At 43.4% G+C, this 13634-nt stretch overlaps 1 protein-coding gene across 1 annotated transcript in view; it reads right to left on the reverse strand.

Moving 5' to 3' along the window:
* Positions 1–6708: 6708 nt before the first annotated feature.
* POLR1B (RNA polymerase I subunit B) overlaps positions 6709–13634 on the reverse strand; it is a 35419-nt gene continuing 28493 nt past the window's right edge. The window contains exons 13-15 of the mRNA XM_053313428.1: positions 11596–11792; positions 9887–10140; positions 6709–8737 (exon numbers count right to left, since the gene is read on the reverse strand). Of these exons, the coding sequence (XP_053169403.1) occupies positions 7858–8737; positions 9887–10140; positions 11596–11792 (1331 nt within the window). The 3' untranslated portion in view covers positions 6709–7857. The remainder of the gene's footprint in view (positions 8738–9886; positions 10141–11595; positions 11793–13634) is intronic.

Raw genomic sequence — 13634 nt, forward strand, 5'->3', positions numbered from 1 at the left:
TCTGCTCCCAATACTGCTGTGTCTTTTTCTGAAATCCTTCACCTGGTCCAGTCTGGGCAGAGCATTCCTGGACTCCAAAAGCTAAATATTGCTGCAACACATGCGAGTCCGACACCATCTCAAATGGCCCGAAGACCCAAGCCATGGGAAGTCACCCCGCGATGAGTAGAATAACCCCTTCCGCCCTGCTCCTGCCCTGCAAAAAAGTGGTCTTAACCAATACCTGCTGGATTTGTGGGCATGAAGTTATGTCTCTGTGTTGGCACACCCTTACTGGCTGTTAAACTCTGCTGGTTTGCAAGGTCACAGCTCTTATGGACAAGGGACCATGACTGCATTTGAGAGAACGGGGTCTGTTAAGTGTAAAATTGTAATTAAAGTTTCCTTCACTGAGTATACTTTAGACTGATACTTAGTTCTGCAAGATCATTGTATGTACTCTTTGCTAAAAAATTTAAGACTCTGCACCCAGCCAATCCATAATATACTTCTTTCCAAAAAGCTGAATTCTATGAGCAAATGTTTAATTCTAAATTTAGCCAGTATATATATAATTATTCTTACTTTGCATAATTTATTCTGGAGGTTTTTTTCCTTCTGTTTTGCATAATGTCTTTGTACTTTTGTTCCTAATGAAACACCACTCCCAATCATGGAAAATCTCATTCAGCCAATTCTCTGGCTTTTAAGATTTAACCAGATAACTGTACACAGATTTTCAAGCATATTGTTGCAACCATAAGAGCTAGGAACTTAAAACAAATCCGGAAACGGAATTTTATACCCACTACTACATTTCCTCCCCTGTGCTCCTATATATGCATCATTGAACCAAGTTCACTAATTATAATGTAATTTCTTTTTAACAACCTGAGCAAAAACAGATATTCTGCTGAAAGGCCTCTTCCCCCGCCGGCCGGCATGCTAATGAATCAAATGAGGTTTTACTTGTTAGCCTAAGAGTCAGCTCCTTCACCATGCAGCTATTTTTTTTACCAGGAGCTCAGAATGTAGATAGAAATCCTAGTAATACATGAATATTTTCCAGACAAGAGACACTGATTGTCTGAGCCCAGTCTGTCAAATTATACAAATAAAATATAGCGGACATGTAACATTTAGTTTTTGCTATGCTCTCTAAACAAAAAAAATCTTATGATTTGCTTATAGACTTGGGGTAGCATCCAGAACAGAACTGGGGCAACAAAGTTAGCACACACCATTTCCCCTGTCCCTTTTTCTTCTCTACAGCCCCCTGTGCCCCCCCACCCTCCAAGCCATTCCTGAGGGACAAGGGACCCTTGGTAATGGGTTCGTATGTAATGTGCGTGGCTGCAACAAGCAGGGAATCCTCAGAAACCAACTGGAGACACTTTCCAGGAGCAGAGCTCTGCTTCCAGGTGGGACTTCCACCCTCCTTTCTGCATGTAGCTTCTCACATCATATCTCTGTGATTCCTCGACCTTCAGGCACAGCCTATCAGGTATGTGAGGGGCTACAGCAAGCAGGAGTGCGGTGATAAAATGGCTCCTGCTGCTGTGGATGCTATCCTCAGTGATCAAGCAATTAGAAGAATGAATTTAAAATAATCAAGGAGCAGACTAGCAGTGGAAGGGAAACTCATCATTTCCCTCTATACAATATTAATGGTGACTTTGCTTGGAACAAAGCAAAGCACATTTCAAAGGGCCAACCAAATGCAAATGATCCTTAATTATACTCCGATATTTGAAGAAGTGTCTGAAAACAACTTTCAAAAGAACCACCAAAGCCCCACCATTTGGCATGCAGTGTAAGCATCCACTTTTTAAATATCTCTAAACCAATAATTGGTACCTGCTCCGTGACCATTAACTGGGACACTAAATGGCCTTGAGAAACATTTTGCCAGCTTGAACCCCCAAATGGGAAAGGAGTGCAGAGAAGTAAACACCTTGAAACATCTTATCCAAGGCAGCTGTTGCTGCCAACAGCTCTAAACCACAATCCTGGCCTTCAGCTGACAGTAAGCCAAGCAAAGGATGCACCTGAGTAGACCATGTTATGCAGTTTAACCAGAAACACCAAAGATGGTTGTTAGAGTTGCACCTGCTGTTGATGCTGTGCTAGTCATTAGCTACTAGTAACATGTCCATCATTGTGATGAGCAGGGGTGGTTTTTATTTTGCAAGGGTTTGGGAAAGAAGTACATGCATGCAGTGCGTCTTTGTACTCACAGACACACATTATATCCTCATGCAGGATTCCTGGCTAGCAGGGAACTTAGGAAGCTGCCTTATATTGAGTCAGACCATTGCTCCATCTAGCTCAGTATTGTCTGCACAGACTGGCAGCGGCTTCTCCAAGGCTGAAGGCAGGAGTCTCTCCCCTATCTTGGAGATGCCAGAGAGGGAATGTGGAACCTTCTGCATGTAAGCAGGCAGGTTCTCTTCCCAGAGCAGCCCCATCCCCTCAGGGGAATATTTTACAGTGCTTACACATGTCTCCCATTCAAATGTAAACCAGGGCAGACCCTGCTTAGCAGACAGGACAATTCATGCTTGCTACCACAAGACCAGCTCTCCTCCCTTGTGGGACAGGCCTACCCACTGTCCAAGTGTTGTCCTAAAAGCAGGACGTTCTCTCAAACATAGGTCCCCAGATGTTGGTCGACAGTTCCGATCTGCCTCAGTCAAAGACCACCATGGCTGGGGTAGATGGGAGTTGTAGTCCAACATTATCCAGGGATCCAAGTTTGAGAACCCTCAAAACATTGCTCTAGTTCTTAATGTGAGTTGGAATGGCATTCCTTCACTTGGATCGGAGAAAGTAAAAGCAACCACTCACTTGTATCAGAGAAAGTAAAAGCAACCATTCACTCATACTGGAGAAAGTAAAAGGGCAGACACAGGACACCATGTAGCCCCTGCTAACTGAGTAACAAGGCACCTTTTAAAGTGGTGATTATCTTATATTTAGCAGGGAAAAGAGGAAATGGACCTCTGGAACTCCAGTACAGCATTCCTCCAGTGGTTGTTGCTGGTGTCTATCTTCTATTTCCTTTGAGATTGTGAGCCCTTTGGGGACAGGAAGCCATCGTACTTTTTATTTTTCTATGGAAACCGCTTTGAGAACTTTGGTTGAAGAGCAGTATATACATATTCGTCATCATAGTAGGGGCTACACTGAGCATCCAATTTGCCCCTCAAACATGGCAGAATATTGGGAATTCTAAACCAATGAAGTTGTTAGTTCTTGGTTGTCCAGTCTGGCAGGAAACTCTTGAGATTGCAGAACGATCTTGAAGATCAAAGGCTTCCGTGTTTTGATGGCTGTGTACTACCTCCATGTTCAAGACCAGTATGCCTCTGAAAACCAGTTCGGGGGAGCCATGGTGGGAGAGCGGGCATGCCTTTGTCGCCTGCTCATGGGCTTTTCCAAGACATCTGCTGGGTACTGTGGGAAAGGGGATGTTGGACTAGATGGGCCTTGGGCCTGAACCAGCAAGACTCTTGTGTTCTCTTCTTCTTCTTCTTTTTTAAATTACGGTTTTTATTAATTTCTAATACAGAGGATACAAAAGGCAAGGAAAAAATTGAATCAAAAAGATAAAAGACGTCTCTAAACTTCTATATACTGTGGTTTAGTACAATTGATAAAATACAGATTTACTGTCTATACCATAAGAATTGATCATGTGATGGCAATCAGATTTAGGACTGGTTTATGTATTCTTCCAGACAGCAAACCGATTTTCAACCAACAGATTAAATAATTACTTCAATGCAGCTTTTCTTTAGTTAGTACATTCTAAAAAAAGAGGCAGGGAGAGAGAAAAAAGAAAAAGAGGGAATCTTAAAATTATCTTAGAAAAGATTAGCATAAACAGATAAAATTATGTATGCCAGGAACACTGGTGACAATGCAGGCTAGCCACAGAGAACTTTGTGCTTAAGCAAGGATAGGCTTGGTCAGCAGCTGGAAGAGGAAATCACTGGACCCCAATTCAGACATTATGCTGTATAAGTGCACAACTATCTGTACAATTTTGTACATGTGTTTGTGTGAATGACTGTACGAGTGTTCATTTTAAAAGTGAACCTGGATACAGCCCCTTCAAACGCAAGGTACAGATAGGACGTGTACTTCTGGACCTGCACTCAGCATAAAATGTGAATGACTGTACTTCTGCATATTATATATTCATTGTATGAGTGTTGAACATAACATGTGAATGGGCCTTGGGAGCAGTCTTCCCTGTAACAGGGATTTCCAGGTGTTGTTGACTACAATTCCCATAATCTTCAGCCAAAGGCCATTGCAGCTGGGGATACTGGGAGTTGTAGTCAACATCTTGGAATCCCAGCTGGGGATACTGGGAGTTGTAGTCAACATCTTGGAATCCCTGTTCCAGTGCTTGGGAGTGTCATGCGAGGTGCTCAAAGCTTTGGAAGTGCAGCAGCAAAGTTACGACATAGACTGGTGTGTATCTTATCTGCCAACTTGCCATGCTCAGCTTCATGGTTTCCCATGTGAAAGCTTGAACCACATTAAAGAAGTAAAAATATTCCCACAGTTAGTGTGTGAAAAGTAGCACCACGTGGCCCCTCTGCTAGCAGATGTTTGTGTGCTGAATCTGCACCTGTTCCTTTACGCTTCTTTTGCTAACCCTGGCTTCTCCATAACCCCACCTTAAGTCTTTCCCTAACTTTAAGCACACAACTCAATTCTTAAATGATAGATGCATAGGTATCTGGGTTTGTATATGGAAAAAGTCTGTTAAAATGAAATGTGACTTTCCCTGGACATAGTTGACACGCAAATGGGTTGGACCTGTGTTTTGAGTCCAGATGTGTACAGTTTAAGACACCGGAGTCAGAAAAAGTAGCCTAGGAAGGAGTGAAGCCATGATGACATCCTAACTGTGAAGAGCTAGACAAGGCTCCCAGAATTTCCTAAGCAGCCCTGGCTTTCTCAAAGGCCTCCCTTTTCCAGCCCTTCAGAAACTGGTCTCCCATAGTGGTCCCCCCCACACCCGCCCGCTTCTTTGCTGTGTTCTGACTTTGCATTCTTTCTCTGCTAAGCAAGATTGCAATTTGCTTTTGCCCTGCATCCTCCCCAGCCTGCGAACTGAAGATGTCAGGCTTATGTGTTCATATTTGTGATAACTATTGGCTAATAGAGGGTGTTCGATCTTGTCAGCCATCAGTACTTCAATCCGATTCTCAGATTTTTGTGTGTGAAAGTTTTCATTTTTGCTTCCTATAAGGAGCCCTCCCCCAACATCTTTCCAGAAAGCTTCACCCATACTTTAATGCAGAGCTTCAGTCATACATACAACTTCCTTCTGCCTTTTCAGGGTGCAAGATCTTGGGGTTGTACCCATTGTTCCCTGTAACATGGATTCCCAGATGTTGTTGACTACAACTCCTATCACCTCCAGCTACAATACCTTTTGGCTGGGGATGATGGGAGTTGTAGTCAACAGCATCTGGGAATCCTTGATACAGGGAACACTGGTTGTACCTTAAGATGGCCTATCTGGCTGTTTCAGCAGGGCTTTTGGTCACTTAGCTTCATTGCCTGCTCAGCAGACTGGTATGTTAGGGCAAGGATTCTCAGCGTTGGGTCTCCAGATGTTATTGGACTTCTACTCTCATAATCCCCAGGCCCAGCGGCCTTTGGCTGGGGATTATGGGAGTTGAAGTCCAATAACATCTGGGGACCAACACTGAGAACCCCTGTGTTAGGGAGTCATTGGTTCCTTCTTCCACTCCTGAGGAGTCTTACGATTTCCCCCACCATTTGTTGGTGGGTGGGGCTGTGTTTGTTCAGCTAGAAAAGCCAGATTAAAGTCTATCTTGTATTGTATAGAGGAGATTAATCCAGATTTAGGATTCAATGTGCTCTTAGTAATTTCCTCTACCTTTCCTATTAGGATGGATGATGCCACCACCGCTACCGACATTCCCATCTATTACGGGGCAGCTTTGGCTTAGTCACTTTGTGAGCCGCCCAGCGAAGCAGTGTTCCTTCTAACAGGGATTTCCAGATGTTGACTACAACTCCCAGAATCCCCAGCTGCAATACCTTTTTCTTGGGGATTATGGGAGTCGTATTCAACCTGTTAGAAGGAATATTGCAGGGAAGAATTATTATGTTATATAATAATAATTGCAGTGGTTTCACTCCTATCTCCAGGGTTGATATCAAAGAGTTGTCATGAGGGAATTTTGTTCAGCTTCGTGGGAGTTGACCGGGGCGGGGGGGAAGACTCCTCAGAGGTCGATCTTATTCCCTATGCTTTTAACATCTATATGAAGCTGCAGGGAGAGGTCATCTGGAGGTTTGGAGGGGATGGGGCCCAAAAGCTCAGAGTCTGCTCACTTACAGCCTCCCACTGGATCTCCTTCCCCCCCTCCATCTCCTCCCTGAGTGACTTAAATTTTACTGTGTAGATGTACTAGTTCCTTTACCAAACCAGAACAGCATTTTACTCTGCTTTGCTCTTCACAAATATGCTGCTTTGTCCAGCACTGGATGCTGTTGGTCTGCATCTACATACAGCATTCCCAGTGACCACCCCATGTGTGAAGAGACTGAGTGAAAGACTACAGAGAATTATGATCTAAGGTTAGGTTCACTTGTAAAACATATCTGTTTGGGTATAAGCTATAACAATACCAAAATATCAATGCAAAAACCTCTGAAATTAGTATCTGCATACCATTTTGTTGAGAATTTAATTTTTATTCCCATAGAGTGCAAACAAAAGTTATTCTGTGGACATCACAGCCTACATATAGCAGCATTTCAGCAATGTTTTAACAACCAGCAAGTAATATACTGGTCAGATCCAATTAAAGCAAAAAAATAAAATAAAAATAAAATCATTAAATGAAAAGTAATACTATTAACAAGATGCAAGCAAGGGTCCATGGGTTTGTTCTGAGCAACGTCTGAGAAGACTCTGGATAAAGAGTCAGCAGCTGTCCCTCCCACCCTGTAGCCTTGTACTGGAGCCTCCTTTGAGGAAAATATGGGGTATGGCTAAAAGTGTAGGTCTGTCCTTCTACACACCAGTGTGCACCACAGGAATGGAACAGTGAGAATAAACATGATTCTAAGAAGTAGTTGGGGAGATAGTGTGAGCACCTCCCTTAGAATTGCAGGAAGAACGCATCACACAGCTCAGTTTTTTGTTTAACCCCCCCCCCATAATAGCACTGGGAGCCATCAGCAAAAGTCTACTTGTGTTTATGATAAAGTTCCTTCAATTCAAGGGATGTGAACCTGGATTGTGGGTTCACAAGGAAAATGCTGCCTTTACAGTACTCCCACTGACATCACATTTTAAGGTTGCTGAGGTCTTGTGGCCAAAGTCATTTTATTTTTAAAAATAATGTAAGCAATTGTTACGGAAACAGGGTATCAGGTATAAAAGTGTGTTTCTTTCTTAATAACAAAGTCTTCCAATTATCTTCTGATCTTCACCTTTAACTCCACAGCATCTCTTTGGTGCATCTGTTTGTCAGCATCAGTGAAAGTTTAAAATCCACGGCATTAAAAAGTATTGGATTGCAGAACAGATAGAAAGTTATTATGCCATTTCAAAGAAAAGGGGTCAGCTTTCAACAGCTTACATTCATTATACAAGTTAGCACAAAGTATTCCACAAGTTCTGTGTGTCCAATTTCTCAGCAGATCTGCTTAGCCATTTCTGCTCATGGCTAAGCAGAGTTCCTCCATGCTTTTAAATACATGCCAGACTAATCTCACAGTTCACAGCAAGTCAACAGCTCTTTTAAAGGCTCCACAGTAAAAGGATATGCGTTGTTTTCTTCCCGGGTTATGCAACGCCAGTTCCCGTTGCCAGAACTAACTCACACTGAGTTTCACTTTTACGTTAATGGCTGCCAATTCAGCCACAAAACACCGGAAGACGTAAGGTACAGCAATGGTTTCGATGGTGTCGCTCCGATCGCAAAGGGTACAAACGTATTGCCTGATGCGGGTGGCAGACCACACGGGCGGAGGCTTCAACAGAGGAGAAAGCAGACTGCCACACTTGACACACACGTGGGCCAGTGAGCGGTCAGAGCAGTTGAAGAGACGGTCGTGCAGCAAGAAGGATGTCCCATGAGCCAACAGGGCATCCCGTTCCATCTCTCCAAAGCGGATGCCACCCTGGACATTCCTTCCTCCGATGGGCTGGTTGGTGACTTTGTCTCTGGCCCCTGTAGTCCTCACCTGGAACTTGTCAGAGACCATATGCCTCAGGCGCTGGTAGTACACAAGGCCAATGAAAATGTCTGCTTCCAGCTCTACCCCCGTCACCCCGCTGTACATCCTCTCTGTGCCGTAGTAATTGTAGCCCGCAGCCTGTAGCATCCTACCAAAGTACTCCAGGGCAGAGTGCTCCTCGGAAAAGGTGAAAGGGGTGGCGTCGTGACAGAGGCCATGCAGCGCAGCAGACTTTCCCGCCATGCTCTCAATCAACATCCCAATCGTCATTCGTGATGGGAAGCCATGAGGGTTGAAAAGGATGTCGGGCACCATCCCACTCTCGGTAAATGGCATGTCCTCGGCTGGCCACAACCTGCTCAAGATGCCTTTCTGTCCGTGACGGCTGGCAAATTTGTCTCCAATGGTTGGGTTCCGGGGGACTCTCAGAGTGATGCAAACACACTTGAATTTCCCTGTTCCAGTGTCATTACTGCATACTTTGATGTTATCCACGATACAGAGTTCCTTATTTCTGAAGGAAAGGAAAAACATATTTGAATCACGGTTATGTGATGTGGGAAAGCTAGTCTGAGCTGGGGGTGGGGGGAATACTCCCACAAAATAAAGATGAAATAAAGGAAAGATAAAACTGAAAAATCTTGCTAGCCACTATAAAGGCTAATATATCCCTGGCAACAATAAGCATGTTATTCTCTCTGACAATTCTGATGCTTGCCTTGTCCATCATACTCCATTAAAAGAGACACCTTTTAAAATGGTGATTCTCTTTATTGAGCAGGGGGAGAGCAACTGGCCCTATCCAACCCCAGCACAACATCCCTCCAGTGGCTGCTGGTGGTGTCTACCTTATGTTTCTTTTTAGATAGTGAGCCCTTTGGGGACAGGGTACCATCTTATTTATGTATTTATTTTTCTATGTAAACCACTTTGAGAATTTTGTTGAAGAGTGGTATATAAATATTTGTTGTAGTAGTAGTAGCAGCAGCTGCCATCACTTCCAGAGGCAGCTCAAGCTGTCAACAATGATTAGCACTACTGCTGCACCCCTGTGCACAAAGCTTCCTGCAGCACATCGGTAGCCCCCTGGGGCATTTCTGGTGGCTTGCTCTGAATGTCAGCCAGTCTTTTGTACAAGGCTGGTAAGGTTCAGTGCAAGCCCAAGAGGACACACTGGATTTAGCTGCTCCATGGAAGTAAGCAAAGTTAAAAGAAAATGGACTTGCCCAAAGCCACACAGTGAGATAAAAGCCTCCCCATCTCTGATCATTTTTAAGAAGGCAGTTAAGACACATTTGTTCAGCCAGGCTTCTAATGAGGCATTTTAAACATTGTGTTAATTTTTAAATTACTGTAATGTTTTAATGTTTCAATTTTGTTTTAATGTAAACTGGCCAGAGACATACGTTTTGGCATATATTCATAAGACAAAACATAGGAATATGTTTCAATAAATAAAGCAAGCAGGGAATCCCCCACATCCAAATCTCAACACACTTTCCCACTGCAACACAGTGGCCCAAAGCATGTTTCAGCGCTGCCCGGTTTGGCAACATTCCCAGGGAACGAACAGAGAACCCACACAGCAGTTTAGACGCTCCATATTATGTTTCCAAGACTTCCCGTTAGAAACCGTAGCTGCATAGCAGTGATCTGAACTCACTTGTGGTAGATCACAAAGCTCTCCCCGGTGTTGAGATTCAGATAGCTGTAGTAAGGGTCCCCGTATTGTAATTTGGCTCCAATGTAAGGCAGGCCATCAGCATCCAAATTCTCCAACAGATCTGGGTTGTCACGACCAAGTCCAAATACCAGATTATCATCTCCTTGCCTGACTTTTTCCGCAAGATCGATACGTTCTGTCTTGTAGATGCTTCCATGTCCAAACCCTCTCTCCCAGGAGGCCTTGCTCAAGATCTAAATAAAAGCAACCTCATACACATCAGTGTTAAACTAAAAGCTTGAGACAGGCAATGCTTGCATGGCAAGTGGCTTAATTTCCACATTGACGGGAAATGTGGCAACCATTATTTTCGAACTTCCCCATCTTGACAAACACTAATTTCCAGCTGTTTGAATTCGAAGCAGCCACCTTGGCCTCCAAAGAATGACCCGAGTAGCCGGACTGACTTGTGACAACAGGCAGTTCTTGTTCCCGAGTGTTTAGAGCTGCAACAGTTAGGACTAGAACTGTAACAGGATTAAAGCTCAATTTTAGAAAAGAAATTCTCTCCTGTGTGACAATTTGAGAGCCAGTGTGGTATAGTGGTTAGAGCAGGCATCCCCAACCTGCAGCCCTCCAGATGTTGCTGAACTACCAGCATCCCTAGCCACAATTTATTGTGGCTGGGTATGCTGGGAGTTGTAGTTCAACAACATCTGGAGGGCTACAGGATGAGGAAGCCTGGGTTAGAGTATTGGACTGCAACCAGTAGGATTGGAGTTCAATCTTCATCCAGCCATGAAACTCACTGGGTGTCTCTGGGCCATTCACTTCTCTCTCAGCCTAACCTACTCACGGGATTGTTATGAGGATAAACATAACCATGCAGGCTGTTCTGAGATCTTTGGAGGAAGAGTGAGATATACATGTAAAAATAAATAGTGGAGGAAGAGAATATTTGATATCGGCAAGTTTTAATAAAAGTACTTATATAAATAGTTTAAGAACATGTGCTGCCTGATTAATTGGTTAAGAATTTTTAAATTAAAGCCTTCTCACAGTTTTAGCCAAAATCAGCCAATCTGTTTCTGGGCTGAAAGCATCTAATCAAGTGCAAGCATAAAATCCACAGCACTTAAGAAAAATTATCTGGATTTCCAATCTGCAGAGGAGATCAAAGACAAGTAAGCCTTTTTTTTTTTTAAAGTAGGCTTTCAATAGTTTACAGAAACTGTGCAAGTTGGTGCAAAGTTACACTGAATTCACCATATGTCCACTGAGTCCAATTTAAATGCAAGGCACTAATTTTGATCTTTAAAGCCTAATAGGGCTTAAATCAGGGATAGCAAAGGGACCACCTTATCCCATACTTGCTGCTCACCCCAAAAGCCTGGACTAATGGAAGAGATGCTGCTGTGTGCGCCACCATCGCTAAAGTCAGGTTATCTGTGACAAGCAACAGGCCTTTTTCAGTGATGCTGCTGCTTGACAGAACTTCCTCCCCAGAGATCCTTGCCAGACTTGTTCTAGTGAGCCCTTTTCTGTTTGTAGGTGTGAAAATGGCAGATTTTCTTTACTGAATGAGTAAATCCGTATCAAGAGAATAAAAGTCTTTTTAGAATATGCACATGTTATTCTCACCTTAAGTTTATGGGGTAAGGGAGGAGGAAATGGTTTCCAATTTTGCCTTTTTTTTTTTAAAGACTTACCATTGCATCTTCCATGTCATAGCCACTATAGGAAATAACAGCAACAATTGCATTTGTACCAATCGGATAATCGTCCATGCCATAATAATCATACATGGATGGCCGCACCACTGGGGTTTGAGGGGTCTGAAGCCGGTAGAGTTTGTCATCTGACCGGTACTCAAACGTTAGAAGTGGAAAACCCATCGTTTGCTTCCCTGGGGAAAGAAAATACAAGCAGAGATAAATAAATACCATCTTATTTGTTTGTTATTTCTCTGTGTAAACTGCCCTGAGCCATTTTTGGAAGGGCGGTATAGAAATCGAAAAAATAAAAAAAATAAAAAAAATTGGATGAGATGAAATACATTTAATGTTTCTCAAGCTCTCCAGAAGTGTTAAAAATGAGATACAGTATTAAAGGAACTCATTTCTATTTTTATTTAAATATTTATATGCAGTCTTTCTGCCGGACAGGAGGATAACAGGAAGGGGAAATGAAAAAGCGTGCATAAGAAAATATAATTAAATAAAAGTAGTAAAACATGAAGAAGTCAACTATAAAAATGGGAAACCTCACTCAGGCCGGACACAGAAAGGACTTTCTCGATTCAGTGTGTGTGTGTGTGCATGGCTGTTCTTAGATGGTGGAGAGATTTGTCTGGTTAATTCTAACAACAACAAAAAATAGATTAAAATGCTAGCAAAGATGCTACAGGATGTAGTAGCAAGGAGGAATGAGACAGGACAAGCTCATGAGGAAAGAGGGCTTAGCAGACTCATCTCTAAATAAACTTCAGAAGAAGCTACATGCTAGTGGGGGGGAAAGGGTGTGGGAGAAATCAGCAACTAGAGGGGAATATTGAGAAGAGAGAGAAGCTGGGTGAAAGAGCCAAGGGACGGTTGCTAGTGGGGCTCTTACCCATTAAATAAATATTTCACCAGCTCACCAAGGAGAGGCAGCTTTTTAAAGTGGGGATTCTCTTTATTTACCAGAGGAGAGCAACTGGCCCTAGCCATCCCCAGCACAGCATCCTTCCAGAGGCTATTGTTGGTGTCTATGTTATGTTTCTTTTTTAGATTGTGAGCCCTTTGGGGGCAGGGAGCCATTTTATTTATTTACTAGCTTTGAGTACCCGGTGTTGCTTGGGTTTATGGTGTGAGTGTCTTTTCGTTATTGCCTCTATCTCCGTTTTGTGGATATACCTGTTGTATATAAAGGCTGCCTGTCTGTGCAAGGTGGTTGTCGGGGTTCCCTGGTACCCTATGTTACTCGTAGGGTCCCAGGCAATCACTGTGCCAAGTTTGGTCCACTCAGTCAAAGAAGAGGTGGGCATGCATAGTGGACAGACAAACATTCGATTTTTATTTTATTATTTTTATTCATATATTATTAACTAATTATTTAATTGAGAAATTATTAACTGCTTAATCAAATATGCACAAGTTTGCATGAATGAAAGTTCTGAAGCAAAAAAAGCACATTGTTTGCAGATGCTGACTGTCTGTCACAGCAGGCACCCTCGCAGAAGAGGCTTGTTCTCCTTGTCTTCTAGGAAGACTAGTCATCTAACCCCGCCCACCCACCCCCCAGATGTGTTGCTGGATCAATCAGGCCTTTTTAGTTGAATAAGGAGATTTTTAATCCAGCAGGTTCTCAGGCTTGGTTCCCCAGATGTGGCCGGACTACAGCTCCCATCAGCCCCAGCCATTCGGCCAAGTTTAGGTCGGTTTAGCCCCAACCATTCATCCATTGTGGCTGGGCATGATAGGAGCTGTAGTCCAACCACATCTGGGGAACCAAGCCTGAGAACCTGCTGGATTAATCTAATTCAGGGGTTCCCAGCGTGTGGTACTCCAGATGCTGCTGAACTACAACTCCCATCATCCCCAGCCACAATAAATTGTGGCTGGGGATGATGGGAGCTGTAGCTCAGTAATATCTGGAGTACCACAGGTTGGGGACCCCTGATCCGATTCAATCCAAGGTTGTGGTCCTCGCAGATGGTGGGTTAGAGATGGTGGGTTAAAGGGCAGAATTGAGAGGAATAGAGGGTGAA

This window comes from Hemicordylus capensis, chromosome 1 (genome assembly GCF_027244095.1).
Source record: "Hemicordylus capensis ecotype Gifberg chromosome 1, rHemCap1.1.pri, whole genome shotgun sequence".
NCBI classification, from domain to species: domain Eukaryota; kingdom Metazoa; phylum Chordata; class Lepidosauria; order Squamata; family Cordylidae; genus Hemicordylus; species Hemicordylus capensis.